Source organism: Protopterus annectens, chromosome 9.part0 (assembly GCF_019279795.1).
Source record: "Protopterus annectens isolate FY-2018-M chromosome 9.part0, PAN1.0, whole genome shotgun sequence".
NCBI lineage: Eukaryota > Metazoa > Chordata > Ceratodontiformes > Protopteridae > Protopterus > Protopterus annectens.
This window is the reverse complement of record NC_056743.1, coordinates 1,811,618,471-1,811,639,110: the sequence shown is the minus strand read 5'-3', so window position 1 is coordinate 1,811,639,110 and position 20,640 is coordinate 1,811,618,471. Positions and strand designations below refer to the sequence as shown.

The 20,640-nt window shown below is 39.6% G+C and overlaps 1 protein-coding gene across 1 annotated transcript in view; it reads left to right on the top strand.

Annotated features, from left to right (window-relative positions):
- LOC122812280 (venom factor-like) overlaps positions 1–20,640 on the top strand; it is a 2,973,268-nt gene that overhangs the window by 1,715,329 nt on the left and 1,237,299 nt on the right. Inside the window, exon 18 of the mRNA XM_044084681.1 lies at positions 7,355–7,463. Coding sequence (XP_043940616.1) covers positions 7,355–7,463 — 109 coding nt within the window. The remainder of the gene's footprint in view (positions 1–7,354; positions 7,464–20,640) is intronic.

Genomic DNA, 20,640 nt, shown 5'->3' with positions numbered 1-20,640 from the left:
ATTTTCTTGCTTTAACCAATTTCCATTCAGCAAAGGCTTGAGAGGGTAGTAAAGATGTAACTTTCAACAGCTTTAGTTTTTGCTTGATTGACTCCCATGGGTACACATCTTCATTTATTGTCAGTGGCAGTATGACCGGACCCAGCTAAAATGTATTTGTTGTTGGGAATGTAAGGTTTACTATTCCAAAAGGCTTAGTATGGGTGTAGGCCATAGGGGTGAATAGCCATTGCCATGTGACCCATGCGGGTGGAAGGGAGGTAGTTGTGGCTCGTAGCTTGGGAGTTACCTAGAGAGAGCACTATATGTTGTACCTACAGACCACAACACTGTGGAGCATGTGCTGTCTAGAGCTTGCCAGTCCTTTAGTCAGCAGCACTACTGGAGCTCTAATGAGCCACTACAAGGGTTAGGAGCTGCAAGGGGAAGAAGAGTAATCTGGGGGGGCAAACTGATTGATCTACCCTAGTGTAAATAGAAAGGTATTTTGTTTTTTGACTTAAGGAAGTACCTTTGGAATGAAATGTTCATACTGCTGCTTCATGTAAGTAAGTGCTGCCCTGGCATAGACTTGCCAGTGATCTGTTCAGAGATCAGCAATGTGAAGGGGTGTGGCTTGGTCAGCAGTGTTAATGTGGGTGTGGCTTGTTGAGGGGGCTGCAGTCTGGGAGATATGAGTACAAATTTGAAAATCCTGGCTACACCCCTGCAACCGAGTGAATCTCATTTAACACTAGCCAAACGTGTTAAGATACTTAAAAGGTACATTGGATAGAGAGCTGTGTTACAAGAAAAGTGAAGGGAAACTTCAGCTTATAACATACAGTGATGCAGATCGGGCAACAGATCAAAACGATAGACGTAGTACAACAGGTTATTGCTTTAGCCTCAATAGAGACAGGCCTATTATTTCATGGAAATCAAAGAAGCAACAAACGGTAGCTTTATCTACATGTGAAGCAGAGTACATGGCATTAGCAGCAACAACACAGGAAAGTTTGTACCTTGTGCAGCTGTTGAGTGGAATGGATGGAGAGTGCAAGTATGGGCCAGTAACAATATTTGAGGACAATCAAGGAGCAATCGCTTTGTTGAAGAATCCAGTAAGCCAACAGAGATGTAAACATGTTGACATTAAGTATCATTTTGTCAGGTCAGCACTTAATGATGACAAAATAAGCATTGAATATTGACCGACAACGGACATGGTTGCAAATGTCTTTACTAAACCTGCTACGAAGTCGAAGATTGAAAAGTTCATGTATTATATATTTGGAATGTGAAGGAAAAAGTTATCCAAAAATATGTTCTTAAAACGTATTTGTATACAGCGTAAGAGCAAGTGGGGGTGTTGGCTGATAATAATAAAAGAGAGTAAATGATCGTATGTGTGCTCTTACACTGACGTTGTTGGTGTGGAGAGGTCAAGAAAGGTCACATGACCATGTGCTTTATAATAAAGAAGAAGTGAGGGTTGTTCCCCTTCTTCTGTTTTTAACCAGATTGATTGCCTTCATGTGTGTTTATTTTCCTCTCTAAATGTATGGCTAACCCGACTTTCTTATCCTTAAGATGATACCGTCAACAATTTCTTTTTACTCCAGCTCCTTATTTCCTGTCACCTTTTAGTAGCTTCCTACTGCATATCATTTATCAGTGTAACCTCCTTTTCCTTGTAAAGCTTGTGCAGCTAGTATTCTAAACTTGCTTTCAGCAGTAACATGTACAGTTAGAGAATGGCATTAGTTTCTGTGGCTTGTACTCACCAAACTAGAATCCTCATCATTCTGCCTAACATCTCAACTACCTTTCATTTTACATTGTGATGGATGCTAGAAATGGTTCTAAGCCGCATAGTTTTCCTCTTCTGCCATCTCTGTAGACAATCCCACACCATAGATTATTCCTTAAGTCCATACTCTTGAATCCTTGAACTTTTTTTGCAATAAGCCCCTTTTATCAACTCCTTCTACCGTGTACTGACTCATTCTGCATGCAGTTCCTTTCTTCATTGGAGGCTGTTTTATCTCCACTTAATGATGACAACATTGGTCTATGTGTTGTCACAAAAGAGAATTTAACCCAAATCTCAACATGATAACTAAGGCAAGTATAGTGAAAAATGCTTTATAGTTCTTATTACCGAGACCTGGCTTAAACCAGAAATCAGTGACAATGAAATAATTCCCCCAGGGTACAACATATACAGGGAAGATAGAAAATCCAAAAGTGGTGGAGGCATTGCTTTACTATTCAAAAATAACCTTACACTTAAAATCATTGACCATAACCCTCCAATTTTCAGTAATGGAGCAATACCGTTCACCAGATTAAAAATCAACACAAACAAAAACTTAAATATAATTGATTCTTATATTCCCCAGTTAATAATATCAACACACTAGAATCGATCCTACAGTGGACAACAAAAACACCCCCCCCAGGAGTCTATCATACTAGGTGACTTCAATATCAATTGGTCCACCTGTAACTCACTGCACCCTACTGACCATATTAACCTCCACGGCTTTAATCAAATAATCCAAATTACAACTAGGATAAACAGAGCATCAAAAAAGGATTCCATCCTTGACTGGTCCTTACTAACTGACCTGTACTATCATATCACTCTGGTAGCCTCATAGACTCTCTTAGTGACCACCTCCCACCATTTGTTCTCCAGCGTCAAGTAAATCCAATAAAAACTTCCTCTTTCCAACAAATTCGATATACAAAAAACTTAAAATCTCAAGATTATGTGTCCAACTTCAAACTCTGTAAGTGGAATCCATTGAAATTCTTCCCCCTAGACAGTGTAGTAGAATATTTCAACACTACCTTACTGAACATTTTAAATAACATGTCCCACACTAGAACAGTAAGAATAAAGTCCAGTTATGCCTCTTGGCTTACCAAAGAAACAAGATCACTTCTAAAAGAAAGAGATAAACCTGGGTCCATAATAAAACTGCAACAAATGAACAGAAACACCTTGAACTAAGAAATAAATCTAAAAAGCAAATCAGACTTGACAAAAACATCACTATACTTATATGCAATCTAAGCACAAAAAGAACCTACAAAACGTCTAGGCTGCTATTAAAACATTTCTGCAACTAGGCCAGAGTAGCACACCCTCCCCATCCACCAGTAACTCCATTGACAATATTGGTACCCAGTTTAACAAATATTTCTCTGAATCCATAACTGCCCTCATTAATAATAACTGCCCAACACCACCACCAAATCTCTCTTCCTTATCTCATAAAAACAACCATTTTTCCCTACAACTAGTTCCAACAAATAATATATATATATATATATATATATATATATATATATATATATATATACCTTAATAAACTTAAACCCACTATCCTTGCAGCAGACACACTGCCTGCTGAATACCTCAAAAATTGCAGCTGAAGCAATATCATACCCACTCTCTTTACTAATCAGTCACACCATTTCTGAACAACATATCCCTGCTCTCTGGAAAATATCACATATAATATCATTGCACAAACGCAGAAACTCAACTGAACTATCAAATTCAAAAACAACAACAAAAAATGTAGCCGTAACTGTTCAACAGCAATTTAGGAAATCTGATGAAGTGTCTGGGATATTTGTAAAAGATAAAAGCGCTTAGTTCTTTATTGTACAATGACCCCCCCCCCATCAATATTCCAAAACGTGCACGCTGATTCGTCAGCATGCCCATTGTAAATTAGACTTATACTAATGGAAAAAGCTCCGGTCGCCCAGACTTTTTCCATTAGTATAAGTCTTGTTTTTTTTTGTTTTTGTTAGCAAGGGAGAATGGAAGAGCTCCGTTGTTGCATTCTCGCTATGTTAAACGAGTTTAACATAGCGCGATATCTTAAAAAAAAAGGCAACGGAGATCTTCCTTTCTCCTTTGTTTTTTTTAAAGATATCTCACTATGTTAAACTCTTTTAACATAGCGAGACACATTTAAAAAAGCAACGGAGATCTTCCTTTCTCCGTTGCTTCCACACACAGCTCTGATGTACTGCATAAGCATATGCATGCGCAGTACATCAGAACTGCCGCAGAATACCGGACAGCTGCAGAAGGGCAGCACAAAGACATTATACAATGCCATTATTTAAGAAAAGTATTTTTTTTCTTAATGTCATTGTATAATAGCAATAACCCACTTCTGAGTGTGGGTAATGCTGGATTTACCCACGGTTGTCTTTGTTTGGCCACTCAGGCTTTGCCTTCATGACCAAACCACACCAACCGTGGGTAAATCCAGCTTTACCCACACCCAGGAGTGGGTTATTGCTTAAATAATTTATGGTTAAAATTAGCACCTTGGTTACGACTACAAATTTTGTTTTTGTTTTTGGTGTGAAGTTGTTTGATTGTTTGAACTATCAAATTACTGACCCATTGCTATCCTATCACCTTTATCAAAAATTCTCGTAAAGTGCATACATAACTCAAATCCTAAACCATCTCTTATAAGCTTCTAGCAAATACCCAGCACAGATTCCAATCTAATCACAGCACTACCACAGCCCTTATTAGCTTCACTAACACTATTAATCAACACCAGAACAAAGGCAACCTTGTATCTTCTACCTTTCTAGACCTCTCTAAAGCTTTTGATACTGTCTCTCATAATAAATTCATAACTGTATTATCTGAATGCAGTCTAAGCTACTCCACTCTTGCATGGCTCCAGGACTACTTATCAGATCACAGGCAAGCTGTAAAATGGCAAAATAACCTATCCCCTCTTCTACCTGTTATTTTAGGTTTTCCGCAAGGGTCTATCCTTGGTCTCCTTCTTTTCAATGTATTCATCAACAGCCATCATACTGCCACCCTACATGCTACATTGGTCCAATATGCAAATGGCTCAGCCCTAATCTGTTCTGTCCCAACCCTCCAAGAACTTCAAAAAATAACTTAAGAATCCTTTACTGCAGTCAAAACATGACTATCAGATGCACAACTCATAGTCAACCCAAAACTAAGCTGATCCTATTTCATCCCTCCATTTAAAATAATTTCAAGCAATAAAACCCTTATTACATTAGTCCCCCAAACCAAACGTGTAGGTGTTATAGTAGATCAAAACATGCAGTTCGACCAACATATTGCCCAAACAATAAAAAAAAAAGTCCACAAAAAAACTTAAAACTCTGTACAGATACAAAAAATATATTTCCAACAATACTTAAACCATTATTGCTAGAACCCACCTAGTCTGGACACTTCTCTGTGCATCCCCCATATTCATTAATCTCAACAAATCTGACTTAGCCAAAATAAACACCTGTTACAACAAAACAGCAAAATTTGCAACTGTTTCTGCCTTTAGGGCTCATCACTGCCAGGCCCTCAAACAACTATCTTGGCTAGAACTACCCAACCCGTTCACCCATAACCAACTTACTATGGCCCATCATATATTTTAACCAACCTGAGAAAAAAAAAACAGCTCTACAAGGCCTGTTAAATCAGTAGTCAAGAAAATGTTTGCTATGATCCAGTAACAAATCACTAGTGGACATAACCAGAAGTAAAAAAGGCTGAGGTGACTTCCTATACTCCAGCTACATTGCAAAAATCTGGAATGTCATACCCTTTACCATAAGAACTACAGCCAACAAAACCAACTTCAAAAACCTTCTCAAATCCCATTTAGCTAGCTCATGAATCTGCACCTGTTCCAACCCGGGCTAAACTACTTACAGAATATGCACACATATTTTTGCAATGCATGTCTTACACAGAAAGGCATACCTAGGATGTTAATCACATAAGGCTAATACTATCACTTGTGTCTAAGAGTAGTATTTTTTTCACTGTAGTATGTACACAATCTTATTATATTTCACTACCCTAAAATCAAATCATGTAATTGTATGACATTGTATTAAGTGAAACACTTCTTGTGTTCACTTACCTTGTTTGAAAACTAAGCTATGCTACTCTAGATTAACACATACAGGTCTGACTCAACTTTTTCACTTCTATTTTTTTGTCCTTTCTTATCTCAAAGTGTTCTTATTCCTTTTTATCTCCAAGTGTTATCACTGTCACTTGTGTATTTGAAGGTATTGCGGTCCACTGTGTAATGTGCTATATATAACTATATATAACTACTGCTAAATGTAACTAGTGTGAATTGTGTATGACAACAATTTTATAATGTATTAAGATAAGCTTTCTACTGTACTCCTACTGTGAAACATTCTTCCTATGTTTATAATCTTCCTATACATTCTTTCTGTTTTTATAATCTTGTACTGTTAATAATGGAGCTTTTCTCCCTGGGCTTCTGCTGAAAAAGGGTAGCCTGCCCAGCTGGACTTTTCCAGTAAACAAATGTAAAATAAAATAAATAAAAATAAATAAAAATTGAACCAAGTCATCTGGCAGTTCACTGTTCACTAACGTTTTTTGCAGACATTTCCACCCGAGCTACTAACCTGTCCTTCTGGTCACTCAAGCAACTGTCAATTCCTTCTACTTTCTGTCAAGGGTTTTGTGAAAGTCCATATACATAGCAGCTGCACTCAAAGAGTTTCCTGTGTCTTCCTCATTATTGACTCAAGACATTCAGCTTGCTCAAGATTGTTACTTTTATAAAGATTAAGCTGTTCAAAGTAGAAGTTAACACTTTTGTTTGTTTTCATATTGGAATATAAATGCAAGGGTGTAACCAGATTCTACCAATCTACCAATCACACTCCAGTGCTTCTGTTAAGTGCTTTATATTTCTAATCATGAAATGCTGCATTTTTACTTAGTGCAAGTGTGCTGAGCTCCTTATTGTCTAAGTAATATTACTTGCATTTGCTGGGAAGACTGGAGTTCATAACTGAGGTTAAACCACAGCAGGTATGCCACTGAAGGAATAACACTCCTCTTATGGCTTGCTTTCAGTATGACTTGTCGAGTTACAACTCAGTGAGGAACCAACTAGCCAAATTCAAGTTGGTGGGAAGACAGCTTGATGAAAAAAATAGCTGCAATAACTTTTCTTAATGGGGCAAGCCCCCCCACCTGCACCCTCCCCCGAAACTCACATACATACATACCAATTCCATAGTCAAGTAAGCACAAAGAAATACTGACAGTGATTCCTGTGACAAACAGAGATTGTGGAGTTAAATTTCTTTGTATTTTTTGAGTTGGTTCCTCTTGCAGTTTTCAGCAGCTCCTATGGTTGTGACCAATGTACACAAATGATTCATGGATACACCATAAATTATGGCAATTCATCTATCTTTGTTAATCTTACGTAAAAAAAAAAGAAAAGTTGCATACCACTTAGAAGTACCATTTACTGAATTTTTATTTGTGTTGCAGGTGGTGAGGAGTGTGAAGAATGTATTGATATGGATATGGACTTTCGAAGCTATTTTCCAGAAAGTTTTATATGGACAATCGTTACACTTAATAAGTCTAAAGGCAATGGGTATGAAACACAGCTCTCACTGCAGTCTGTAGGCTGTCTGAAAATAATGTATGGTATTTGCAGAATGTAAGAAAATGTTGTAGGATAAATTGAGCAGGTGAACTTTTAGAGTGTAATGTTTTTATATAATTGAGAAATATTGAATGTTATGTTGTCCTATCTCGACGTAATTTTTGCTGGATGGATTCAGAGCTGATTCTCGGCTCTGACTCAGCCTATACTAAAGCTTGAGAGCTTTTACTGGCTCGAGGCTAACCCTTATCCCATGGTACCTCATGGCAATTCCCCAGATCTCGCTTGCCGAGAAAGCTTCGAGGTTGTCTTTTTACTGGCTCGTTGGTAAGTAGAACATGTTTTTGATAAATCTTGTTATTTCTTGTCTAGTTTCTTCATATTTATACCTTAATAATTGTTATCTATTACCTGTGTGATTGTTGTGAGTGCTTGATCCCCTATCCCACTTTCTTAGGATTGTACGGCCCGTTTTAGTTAGAGGGCCATTGTTGCCCATTTAAATTAGAGGACCTTTCCTCTCTGACTGCTAGTCCTTCTTCAAAAAATAAAGAGTTTTTCTCTTTTCTTCATAGCTTTCTCTATTGGTTATAGTCATTATTGTTGTTATTGTTATTATTGTTAACTCTGTTTTTTTCTTGTCAGCATGTCCAAAGACAAAGATAGAGAACATAAGGAACACCGCCCTTCTGGGTTCAAGAAATTTGACAAGTATTGACAAAAAATGTCATTAACTAACAGTCACACTAGCTGTGTGTACTGTCTGGGAGAGGCTCATTTACAAGAACCCTGTACTTTCTGTCATGCCTTTAGTACTAGGGTTCTCAATGAGAGAAAACGCAAATTAATGGTCAGGGGTCTTATGACCAGTTCTTTCTAGGAACAGCTGGAACTTGGTCAGACAGCTCCTAAAACTTTAAAGAGAAAGTCTCCATCAGTTCCAGTTTCGCAGCCATCTAAGAAGTCTAAAACGACGGAGCTGAGGAGTTCTGACTCCGATTCTACTTCTTCTGTCTCAGTGCCATCTGTTTCCTCGGTGCTGAGGCAGCCTTCGGTATCGAGACATTCACCAGTGATGGACCCTATATCACCTACTTTGAGATCTCCTATATTAGAGAGGAGGAGATCTCCTTCTATCTCCACCTGTTCCTCCAGGACTCTTTCAGATGAGGATATTGAATGGGTGGTGAAGAGGCTGCTTTGTGAACCAGCTCTGGCTAAAATGTTAGCCCTTCTGGACCCAAAGGCTTCAGAGCCGTCTCATATTCAGACTACTGCTCCTCCTCCGACTGCTTTGCTTTCAGAGTCGAACACTTTGGGTCCTTCTGTGCTGGATCCTTCAGTTCCAGGAATTCTTCCTCCTTCCTTGGAACCAATAACTCTATCCTCATTGACTCAGTCTGGAGCCGAGGGGTCTGGGAGCCAATGCTCTCGAGTCGACTCCAAGAGGGATAGTCACCCAGGTTTTTCTTTGGAATCGACCATCCCTCTCGGTCTGTCGGCTCGACTGAGCTTGGTTCCCATGTCTGCTTTGGAACATGTCCCTCCTGCTCAGAGCCGACCCTCTATGGATGTCTTCTTCAGAGTGGGGTGGGAAGGCTTTTGAAGCAATAGAGAAAGCTTTGTCCAGTGCCAAAGCCCTGCCTTTGGACCCATTGTCCCACCAGCAGCCGGTAGCAACGTCATCTCCCCCACCTCCCCCTCAGCATAGGGAACCAGAGATTCAAGGAGCCCCTATTGGAGGCATCCCCTCTTCTGAGACCTCCCCAGGTTATCCCACTGTGGAGCTCCCTCGGAAGAGACTTTGTAAGAGGAAGCACATTGACTCACTTGAGTCAGTCACGTCAGACACTGATTTGGATGAGTTAGAAGCGTCCCCAAGATCCCCCTGTGAGGATGTCTCTTTTGCAGACATCCTTGAAATCCTTAGACAAAGGGTTGATTGGAAGATCTCATACAAAGGGGTGATTGGAAGACCTCTAACCCTACTGAGGACGAATCAGTGTACCTTGATGCCTTTGGTTCCCGACCTTCCACCTCCTGAGTGACACCTCCTTATGACCAACTCTTGGGAGTCATATCCCAGAAAGCCTGGACCTCCCCGGACACAGTGGAACCTGTCCCAAGGAGGCCAAAAAATTTATGACTGCTGCTCTGGAAGATAAGTCCTTTCTTTCTAAAGGAGTTCCTGTGGATGCTATGCTGGTAGCAGCGGCCACGAAAAAGGAGTTGTCTGAGACATCTTATAATATCTATCCTCCTAATAAAGATTCCAGGACTATGGATAGGTATGGAAAGCATACCTTCTCTTCAGTGGCATTTACCTTATGATCACTGAATTACCTGTCCAGTTTTACTAGACGTCAAAGGGATCTCCTGAAGGAGTTGGAAGATACCCTTCAGGGTTCACTAGCCACGGACAAGATATCTGCACAACTCTCCACCGTTACATCTATAGCTAACTCCTCCATGAGGCTGATTTCCTATACAACTCATGGAGCGAGCAGGGCAGTCGCAGCAGGAATGTCTCTTAGGAGACATTCCTGGATGCATCTATGTAACTTCACAGAATCCTTTAATTCTTCCTTTACCAACGTCCCCTTTGATGGTTCAACTCTTTTTGGACTTTGACCAGGTGCAAGCAGGAAGGGAAAAACCTTATCTGCTGTCAGAGTTCATTTCTCCCTTCCTTCTAGACCCTATCCCAAGGGTCAAACAGGAGGGAAAATGTGGTTCCGTAAATCCCAAAAAGGTTTCCCTCAGGCACAAGGTCAACCCTCCCCTAAAGGCAGAGGGGAAGGATATAATGGAAGACGCTGCCCTTATGGCAGAGGAGGTCTGCAATATCAGGGAGATAGAGATACCTTCTCTGATCGTCCCTTCCATTGCCCCTGAGGGGTTGCCCGACTGTCTGTGTCTGGAGGCAATCAGGGGTCATCTTTCACTGTACCCAAGCACCTGGCTACAAATTTCCCAAGATCATTGGGTACAAACCATAATTTCCAGAGGTTACCTTATTTCTTTTGTTTCCGATCACCCGGTAAACTGGTCTCTACCAGACTTGCCACCCATTCATTTAGACCGTGCAACATCAGAGGTCATCTCGTTACTTCAAAAAAGAGTCATCCAAGAAGTCCCCACAGAGCAAATAGGATCCGGAACTTACTCACGATTCTTTTTAATTCCAAAAATGACCGGGGACTGGAGATCAGTTCTAGATCTCGGCAAACTCAACAACTCTGTAAAGAAATCGAAGTTCCGTATGATCACTGTGCAGGCGATTTTTCTCTTTTTAGGGAAAAACAATTGGATGTGCTCCATAGATCTTCAGGGCGTGTACTACCACATCAAAATGGACAGGTGCTCCAGAAGATATCTACACTTTCGGCTGGGAACCAGTCATTTTGAATTTTGAACACTGCCCTTTGGTTCATATGTTCATAGATTCATAGGTTGGTACTAGGCTATCGGCCCTAGGGCCTATACAAGCCTAGCCATAACAATTCCCTGGCTATTTCTTCCCACATTATTTACTTCCCTGGACCCCTGTCCCATCCAATCGTCAAGGTTCCTTTTGAAGAGGGCCAAGGAGGCGCTCTGCTTGACATGTATGGGCAGTCTATTCCAGAGTATTGGGAGTCTCTGGGTCAAGAACCTATCCCTCCAGCATGTTTTGTTTATTGTGATGACAAGGTTTAGATCCCTGGAGCATGTGGCTCTGAGGGATTGAGATTTCTTTAAGTGTAGCATGTCCAACAGCTCTGGGTTTGACATGGCTTTGTATGTTAAGCAGAGATCGCCTCTGAGTAGATGATATGTGACAGAGTATAGCTGAAGTTTTTTAAGGTTGTCAGCATAGGGCATCTGCTTTAGCCCTGTGATTCTTTTAGTGAGGTATTTCTGCAGCCTTTCCAGTTGTTGCAGATGTCTTGAGAGGTACATACCAAATGGGGCATTGTATTCTATAATGGGTCTAATGAGGGATGAGTACAGTGGGACAATGACCTCCTTTTTTCTGGATGAAAAGCCCTTAGTGATGAGGTGTGCCACATAAAAGGATTTCCTGACTGTTGTGGCGATGTGGTTATTGAAGGTGAGACCACTGTCCACCTGTGTCCCTAAGTCTCTTATCACACTTTCGGTGTTTAGTGTACTGCCACCTATGTGGTAATTCACAGGTACATGTTTTTTCCCAAAGGGGATAACTATACATTTCTTGGCATAGAGCTTGAGCCCATGGCTCTGGCACCAAGCATCTGTTTCTGTAAGGCCCTTTTGTAGAGTATCCACATCATTTGGGGATTCAATAATGGTTCCCAGTTTTCAGTCATCTGCGAAATTTGTTAGCCAGCATCCCTTAGTGTTGACCTGTACTTCAGAGAAGTAGATGCCAAACAAGAGCAGTCCCAGGACTGAACCCTGAGGTACTCCACTTGTCACTTGTCTGGAGCTGGATTTGGAGTCAGCTACTTTTACAGTGTGGGTTCTGTCAGTAAGCTAGTTGGCAACCCATTGAGTGACGTAAGGATTAATGCTCAGCTTAGTAAGTTTATCTATGATTCCAGAGTAGGGGATGGTGTCAAAGGCCTTGGCGAGGTCCAGATAGGCTGTGTAGACTGCCTTACCCTCATCCACGGCTCTGGAGACTGATTCGAAGAAATCAATCAGGTTCAGGAGACAAGATCGGCCCTTCACAAACTCAAACTGGGTGGGGTCCAGTGTTTGAAGGTTGCCAATATCTTTGCTTATATGTTCCACGATAATACATTTCATGGCCTTGCAGATCAGGCTTGTCAGACTGATGGTGCGGTAGTTCCTAGGATCCAAGATGGATCCCCCCTTGTGGAGTGGGATTACTGTAGCTGTACACCACTCAGTGGGCATGAAGCCTGAGGTGAGGGTATGATTAAACATGACACTTAGGTGAGGTGCCAGGTCATTTTGTAGTTCATGTAGTACACAGCCCAGGATGTCATCTGGTCCCATGGATGCAGCATTCTTAGCTTTGGAGAGTGCGTTTTTTACCTGTGTGGCCATTATTACCGAAATTTGGCAATCTTTGGGTATTGAGATGGGCCGTTTAGGGGGTGAGAGGGGGATGAAGTTGGCACTGAATCGATCTGTCAGGATATTGGCAATATCCTTGGAATCAGTATATTTAATGCCATTTTGTTGTAGCTCAGAGCAGGTCTGAGCATTGCCATTTAGATTCTTGACATAGTTATAGAATGCCTTTTGGTTGTCTTTGGAATCTTTGGCAATTTTATTTTTGTAACTAGCTTTGGAGGATTTTAAGAGGGATCTCAGCTTCTTACTGAGGCTGGTAAGGGAATTTTTTCCATTGTGGGATTTTCCTCTTTTCTGCAATAGTTTCTTTCTTTTGTTGTAAAGTTTGTTTATGGCAGGGGACCACCAGATTGGCTTCCTTTTTTTGGAGGAGAGCATCTTGGTTCTATTTGGGGTGGCACAATTCATGCATGAGTGGATGTGCTCGTACAGTGCCTTAGTGTAGGACTCAGCAGTCGAACTTTCAGTTCCCGTCTGCATGGGTGTTATGAAGTTTGTCACTTCTGACTTGAGTAGCATAAAGTTGGCTTTGGAGAAGTTTTTTATGGAGGTTTCCTTACTGGGGAGTGGGGGTGGGATGTGGATGTTAAGGGTGATTAGCTTATGGTCTGACCTGACCAATGAGGGGGTGACCATAGGTGTGGAGCATCGATTTCCCATGTTGGTAATTACCAGGTCTAGGATATTGGAGCCCCTGGTGGGACTATGGATTAGCCTCACTACAGCCCCTAGAGTGTTCACCAAATGCATGGCCGTGGTAGTGGCTCACCTGAGACATCAAGGATTTCAGGTGTTTCTGTACCTAGATGACTGGCTTCTCACTGCTACCACTAAGCACCATCTAATCAGAACCAGAGATGAGACTCTTTCCTTGTGCGCCAGATTAGGCATCACAATAAATCTAAAAAAAAATCAGCCTTATCTCCATGTCTTCTTAGGCTCAGAAATAGACTCAATCACCATGACAGCAAAATTGACACCAGAAAGGATAGAATCGTTGCACAACCAAGTCAGATTCTTACCGAAGAAAGATAAAGTACAGGCCAGGATAGTCATTCAGGTCCTAGGGACTATGGCTTCCACCATTCTTTTAGTTCCACTAGCCCATCTGCACATGAGAGTACTTCAGTGGCTACTATTTGCCCAGTGGTCAATGCAAGATCTCCCCCTGTCTCACCAAATACTTATCACAAATTCCTGCAAGAAGGACCTCACATGGTGGTTACTTACGGATCAACTTCATCTAGGTCACCCACTTGCTTCCCCTCAGCAAATGCAGTCTTGACCACGAATGCCTCCCAGATAGGGTGGGGGGGGGCATTATCTGTGAATGACGGTCCAAGGTATTTGGCAGGATCACGAGAACCACTTGCACATAAATGTTCTGGAGATGAGAGCGGTGCTATACATGTTGCAAGCACTTCACACTTCTCTTCCCACTGGGACAATTGCGATTCAGTCAGACAACATTTGTGTAGTGTGGTACATAAACAAGCAAGGTGGAACCAAATCTTACTCACTTTGGCAAGAGGCTCTAAGAGTATGGAAATGGGTGATGGACACTCAACGCTTTCTGTTAGGAATGCACATTTCGTGGAAGTCCAGTGTGATAGCAGACAAACTCAGTTGAGCAATTCTGATGCCTTACGAGTGGTCCCTGAATTCAGAAGTTTCGGAAGAGATTTTTCGCAAATGGGGCCAGCCTTGCTGCGACCTATTCGCCACATACATGAACACCAAATGCAGCAACTACTTTGCCCTAATTCCCCATCTGGGGATGTCACCCAGGGATGCTCTGGTCTACAATTGGCCTCTGGGACTCCTTTATGCTGTTCCACCCTTTTCGCTCATACCAAAAGTGATTCAGAAAGCAAAACTGTTGAAGAGTCCCCTGATCCTCATTGCTCCTTACTGGCCTCACCATGTCTGGTTCCCCTTCCTGTGGCCCTATCTCTTGGAGGAACCATGGATTCTGGAACCATCTCCAGACCTCCTGATTCATCAATCAGGGCAGTTCCATCCTACTATCCAAACCCTGAAATTGACAGCATGGCTGCTCCAGTTCCATGAATAGCCAGATGTGTTTTCCTTTCCCCTACAGTCAAGCACATTCTGATTTCTTCACACAAACCTTCCACCAAGAAATTATATTCCAGTAAATGGAAAAGGTTCTCCATTTGGGCAGCAAACCAAGGCTTAGATCCTTACTCAGCTCCCATAGAGTCTATCCTGTCCTTCCTGGCATCCATTTTTCAAGAAGGAGCTGCAGTTGCTACTATTAAAGTTCAGTTAGCTGTCATCTTTAAGTATCATTTTGGCTACATGGGAAATCCAGTCATGTCCTACTCTTTATGCAAAACCTTTTTGAAAGGAGTTCTCCTTCTCAGATCTCCAATCAGGCAACCACCAGAGCCCTGGGACCTGAACCTAGTTCTCACATCATTATTTTCTCCAGCTTTTGAACTGTCTTCTTCATCGGACCTGAAATTCTTGTCTTGGAAGACATTGTTCTTAGTGGCTATAACATCTGCTAGGAGACTTTCAGAATTGCAAGCTCTCACCATTTGACTTCCTTACATTGTTTTCCACAAGGATAGAGTCTCACTTAAAACTAATCCTTCCTTTCTTCCTAAGGTATGTTCAGAGCATAATTTCAACACAACTATCGTATTACCAGTTTTCTTCCCAAATCATAGTAATAAATCAGAATACAGAATACACCAATTGGATGTCCACAGAATTATCAGATTTTACCTGCACAGGACTAAAGAAATTTGAAAATCAGACCAATTATTTATTTCCTTCTCAGACAAAAATAAAGATTGCCTGTTTCTAAGGTCACTTTGTCTAAATGGCTTTCATACTGCATTGCATTTGCTTACAAAACTGCTGGCAAACAATTACCTGCTAAAGTAAAAGGCCATTCAACCAAAGCAATATCAACTTCATATGCCTTTAGATCAAAACTCCAAATTGATACCATTTGTGCAGCAGCTACTTGGGCAAGACCTCATACCATTGTCACTCATTACAAATTGGATTTGGCCTCCCGGGACAGGTTATCCTTTGCGTCCACTGTGCTGAAGAGTCTCTTCGCTTGAGCCACCCGGGATAAAGGTGCTAGGGACGCTGTCCCATCCAGCAAGAATTACGGTGAGATAGGACTACATAACATAAAGAAGTTATGTACTTACCATAACGTTCTGTGTTTGTAGTCCATCTCGCTTACATTCTTGCATCCCACCCTCCTTCCCCCTTCCTGTTTCCTGGAGGAACTGGTGGACTATCCGTCATGCTGTCTGACCTGGTTGTAGTTGTCCATCCTCTTGCATGGATAGTAATACAGAGTATTCTGTTTGTATGTGCATTGTTATTGATAGTTGCTTATCATTATGTACCTATTTACTTTCTTGCAAACAAGATGTGGGGAATTGCCGTGAGGCACCATTGGATAGGGGTTAGCCTCGAGCCAGTAAAAGCTCTTGAGCTTTAGTATAGGCCAAGTCAGAGCCGAGAATCGACTCCGAACCCATCCAGCAAGAATGGAAGTGAGATGGATTACAAACATGGAATGTTATGATAAGTAAATAACTTCTTTTTATATATCTATTAAACTGCTGATACAGAAGTATGTGCTGAACAGGGTTTGTACAGTACTGAGCTTCAAAGATGTATCCACAGTGTACCTTGCTGGAACATAGAAGATTAACTTGCAGAACTTAAGAATAGTTGAGGTTAAGTTACTTTACAGCTGGGCCATAAACAAAAAATGGTATCTCTCAGTTTCAGTGCAGTGGCAGACACAATGACTAGAGCTATAAGTTTTTTGTATTGAATGAAAGAGAAGTAATTGCTAGGCCTGAGACGTGAAAGTGTTTTATTGCTTTATGACTTCCTAGTCCTTTATGACTTCCTGCAAAGATCTGAGAGACATGTATTTTTCAGAGGAGATGCTTGATGCTACAGTGGGGGTTTAGCTTGGGAACTAAAGTCAGGTGACAAAAAGTGATGTCATCCAAGCTAACCCAGCAGTAATGTTTGATATTAATTTAAAAACTCTCTGAGAAAGAGAGAGAAAGAGAGAGAGAGAAAAACAGGGCATTTTTTATTTGTCTTTGACCTGACAACATCCGCTCATCACCACTTCTGCCTGCTTGTTGTTCTGTAAGTATGTTCTCAGAGCATAGAAACTCTTTTAGATTCAGATAGGAATATAGTAAAGTATAGCTTAGACGTTTTCTTTATTTATTTGAGACTGTCCTGCAATGTTGTTTTAAATATTTCCTGTGATTTTAACTCTGAAGTAATTGTGTTTGTTTACTGAGTATAGTCTTGTTCACTTATTATTTATTATTGTATACATTTAAACCTTTCAATTGTGGCTTGTCTGTTTAGAAATATTTAAGCTCTTAGAGCACTTGCATATCTATTTGGTGACACTGTACAGGCTACTCCTAAATAGCCATGCTCTTGGTCAGACTACCATTTAGATTAATAGTAACATTACACAGTAGGATTGGGCACCCTTTATTAAGGGCCTTAAAGTAGCTGATAAAGAGTTGGCTTGTCACAGTGAAAACTACCTTATAGTCTGGGCAGAACGGGGCATAGCTAGTAAACCTGTCCCAGCCATTCCAGGGAGTGTGTGTGTGTGTGTTGGTATATAAATCAAATCTCAAAGAGTGTGTATCATTTACTTGGGCAGGGACACAAAACACTGGCTGGACAGAGATGGTACTGGAGGTCTTGGTTTGGCCACTCAGCTGAGATCTCAACCCTATAGCTGTGCCAGTGGGGAGTCTTATTGGGGATCTGGAGAGAGAGAAAGACACCATGCCCAGACTGACTGTGATCTCTGTCTGCTGTTAAAGGAAATTGCACATTACTGTGTGTGTACTTGGCATCCTCCCAGTGTGTACATTCCCTACTGTTACCAGTGGTGAGGATTGAGGCTCCTTGACTACTGGGCCAGTGCAGGGGCATCACAGCTCATTAATGTATGAGGATGTTACTGATGATGGTACCTCCAGCTTCCTGTTTCCTTTCCAGGTGCATAGACAGCCCAGAGAAACAGGAAGTATGGAAAGTGCGAGCGACCAAAATCTAAGTATGGCGAAGTAGAAAATGAGCATGGAGATGGCTGAGCCTTTACATGAAAGACACGTAAATGAAATGGAAGCAATGGAGAATTTTGTTATATCAGAGGCGAATGGAGCATTAAATAAATTCAGTGGAGCAGTTCCAGATTTGGAAGTCGTATTTCAGGAATAATTATTCAGGAGAGCAGAAGAGAGTAAGCAGAGAATGTATTATTACAGCCCTTCAATCCAGAGGGTTGTTGGATGTTTATTTAAAAGAAATGATCAACCAAAGTGAACTGAAGAGTGAACAGTTGATGTCAAGGGGTGAAACCATGGAGAAAATACAAAAAGAAAAGGTTGTAGAACACACAACAAAAGAGAAATATGTGCAAATAGTAAAAGAGGGAGAAGGAATTGAAGAGATGAAGGAAATGAGGAAAATATGTAATAAGACTAAGCAGTAAGAAAGAAACAGGACTGGATAGGTATGAAGTATGGGACACTATAGTTGCACCACTGGGTCTGTAACCCAAGGAGGTAAGAGAAGAGCTTTTATTCTTATCAACAAAAAAAGTATATTGTGATATATTTTTTTGAATCAGAACAGTATATGGAAAATTTCTTAGAAAAATATGAAAAAAAGAATAGTAATCCTTGGATTGAATATGTAATACAGACATTTCATATAGAGACAAAAAAGTTATGATATAATTTAGAAAGGAAGTTGAAAAAGATGAACTGAAAGAACATTTAAAAACAATATGCAAAGATGTGATGGACACAGTAAAATATATATGATGAAAGAAGTTTATAGACTGGGGTTGTGAATGTGGGATTATTTTGAAAATTCAGTGGGATAACATTGTGCATATTCGTAGTGCAATTATTATGAATGGTAATAGAGGATTTGTTAAATGCAGAGGGCAACCTAAGGACAACCAAAAACATGTTTTTTTTTATTGTGGAAAAGATAATCTCTTGATTAGTGAATTAGAAAGTATGATAAATGAAAATGTTTTATTTGTGGTAAAGTGGGGATTGAAGGAAAAAAATCTGATATGAAATTTAAAAAATGTGGAAAATTGGACATACATGGGTAGATTGTGAAGACAATGTAGGAACTGAAGAAGGAAAGAAGGTATGCAGGATTCGGTACATGATAAAAAATATAGAAAAGGAACAAGAAAAAACAGAAAAAAACAGGGGAAAAAACAAAGATATACTAATGGAGGCAAAACATGGGGAAAGAGAAAGGGAGGAAGATATGTTCGATATGAGTGAAGAAGAATATGTAAATTGGCAAGAAGTGAGAGGAAAGAAAAATTCCTTAGGAAAAGGGTAAATGAGAGGAAAAATTTTAAAAACATAATTATGAAAGAGAATAAAAAAAGGTAAGGGCGAGATAGAGATAGGAACGATGTCAGTATCATTTAAAAGCTGAAGATTTTAGCTTTAAATGTGAATAGTATGAAAAATATCAGAAGAAGAATATGTATTTTAGAATGGTGTGCTTCAGTGGAGTAGCATATTCTCATATTAGAAGATACTAGGATTCTGACAGAAGAAGAAAAATTACAAACTGAAGTTCTGTGGGGTGGAGCGATTATTTGGAATATGGGAAAAGAGACATGTTCAAGTATAGGTATATTATGTAAAGTAAATATTGAAATCTTAGACTTAACAATAGTCAAATTAGGAAGAATAACAATATTAGACTTAAAATGGAAAACAAAGGTTTATAGAATTATTGCATTATATGCTAAATCCTGTAGATGTTAATATAGATATAATATTAGTAGGAGATTTAACAATGATATTAAAATAATACATGAAATAATGAAAAGTGGAAAGTTATATATATGAAATAACAAACATTGGGCTTAGAAAAGATGAGAAATTATAACTGAAATTTCCTATTTCTTAATATCAGATAGCTTAAAAATGTTGCAAAAAGGGATAAAAAGATCATATAGCTATATGGATAAAGGTATATGAGAAAGAAGGATACATAAAAATAGGCAGAGATGTTAAAAAGCTTAATGAAAAAGACTTAAATAAAGATGATAGAAAAGAAATAGATAAATTATGGAAAGATCATACAGGTATGAGAATACTTTATGGAAAATGGACAAGTTGGGGATTGGCTTTAAATAAAAATACAAAACGTGCTTTTTGGAATGTCAAGATGAAAAGAGAAGAATCCAGAAATTAAGATATAAGATAATCTTCTTTGAAAAAGAAACATAAATATATGATATAAACCAAGAAAAATTTAAAAGACTGTTATATAAAAACAGATATTGTTTACAAGGAAGAAAAGAAAAATTAGCACTTTACTTGAATAAATTAGTAAAAGAGAACAAGAGAATAATAAGAGAATTAAAGAATAATGAAGGAGAAAAGATAAAAACACAAGACAGAATATTTGAGGCGATTAAAAAGCATATAGAAAAGAATTTGTAAAAAAGGGAAATGAAAATAAAGCTGAAATGGATAGTTAAAAAATAAGTGAAGAAGATAATGAGAATCTAGAAAAAAATATAAATGTGAAAGAGCTAAATGAAACATTAAAGATATTAATACGGGTACAGCTATAGGACTGGATGGTATTGAATAGCATATGTGCAGCAATATGGAAAATTGGCAAAAAATCCTTTTTGTGGAGATATAAAATGACTGATTACAGAAAGGGATAGTAGATAAGCACACATACACATGATAAAATGATATAAAAAACTGGAGACCAATAATATTGAATAATACAGATTATAAGATATTTATGAGAATAATAACTAAAAGGCTAAGAAATAAAGTAGATAAGTTGCTTGAGCAAACAATATTTGGTAGAAAAGGGAAAGGAAGTCAAGAATTACTATTGACAGTAAAAGAAGTAATAGACAATATTGTAAATAAAAAGGTAGAAGCAAAAATTATGGTAGGAGATCTAAGTAAGGTGTTTGATAAAATCCATTATGAAACTTTATGGGATATACTAGGGGCTTATACCTTAAGTGATC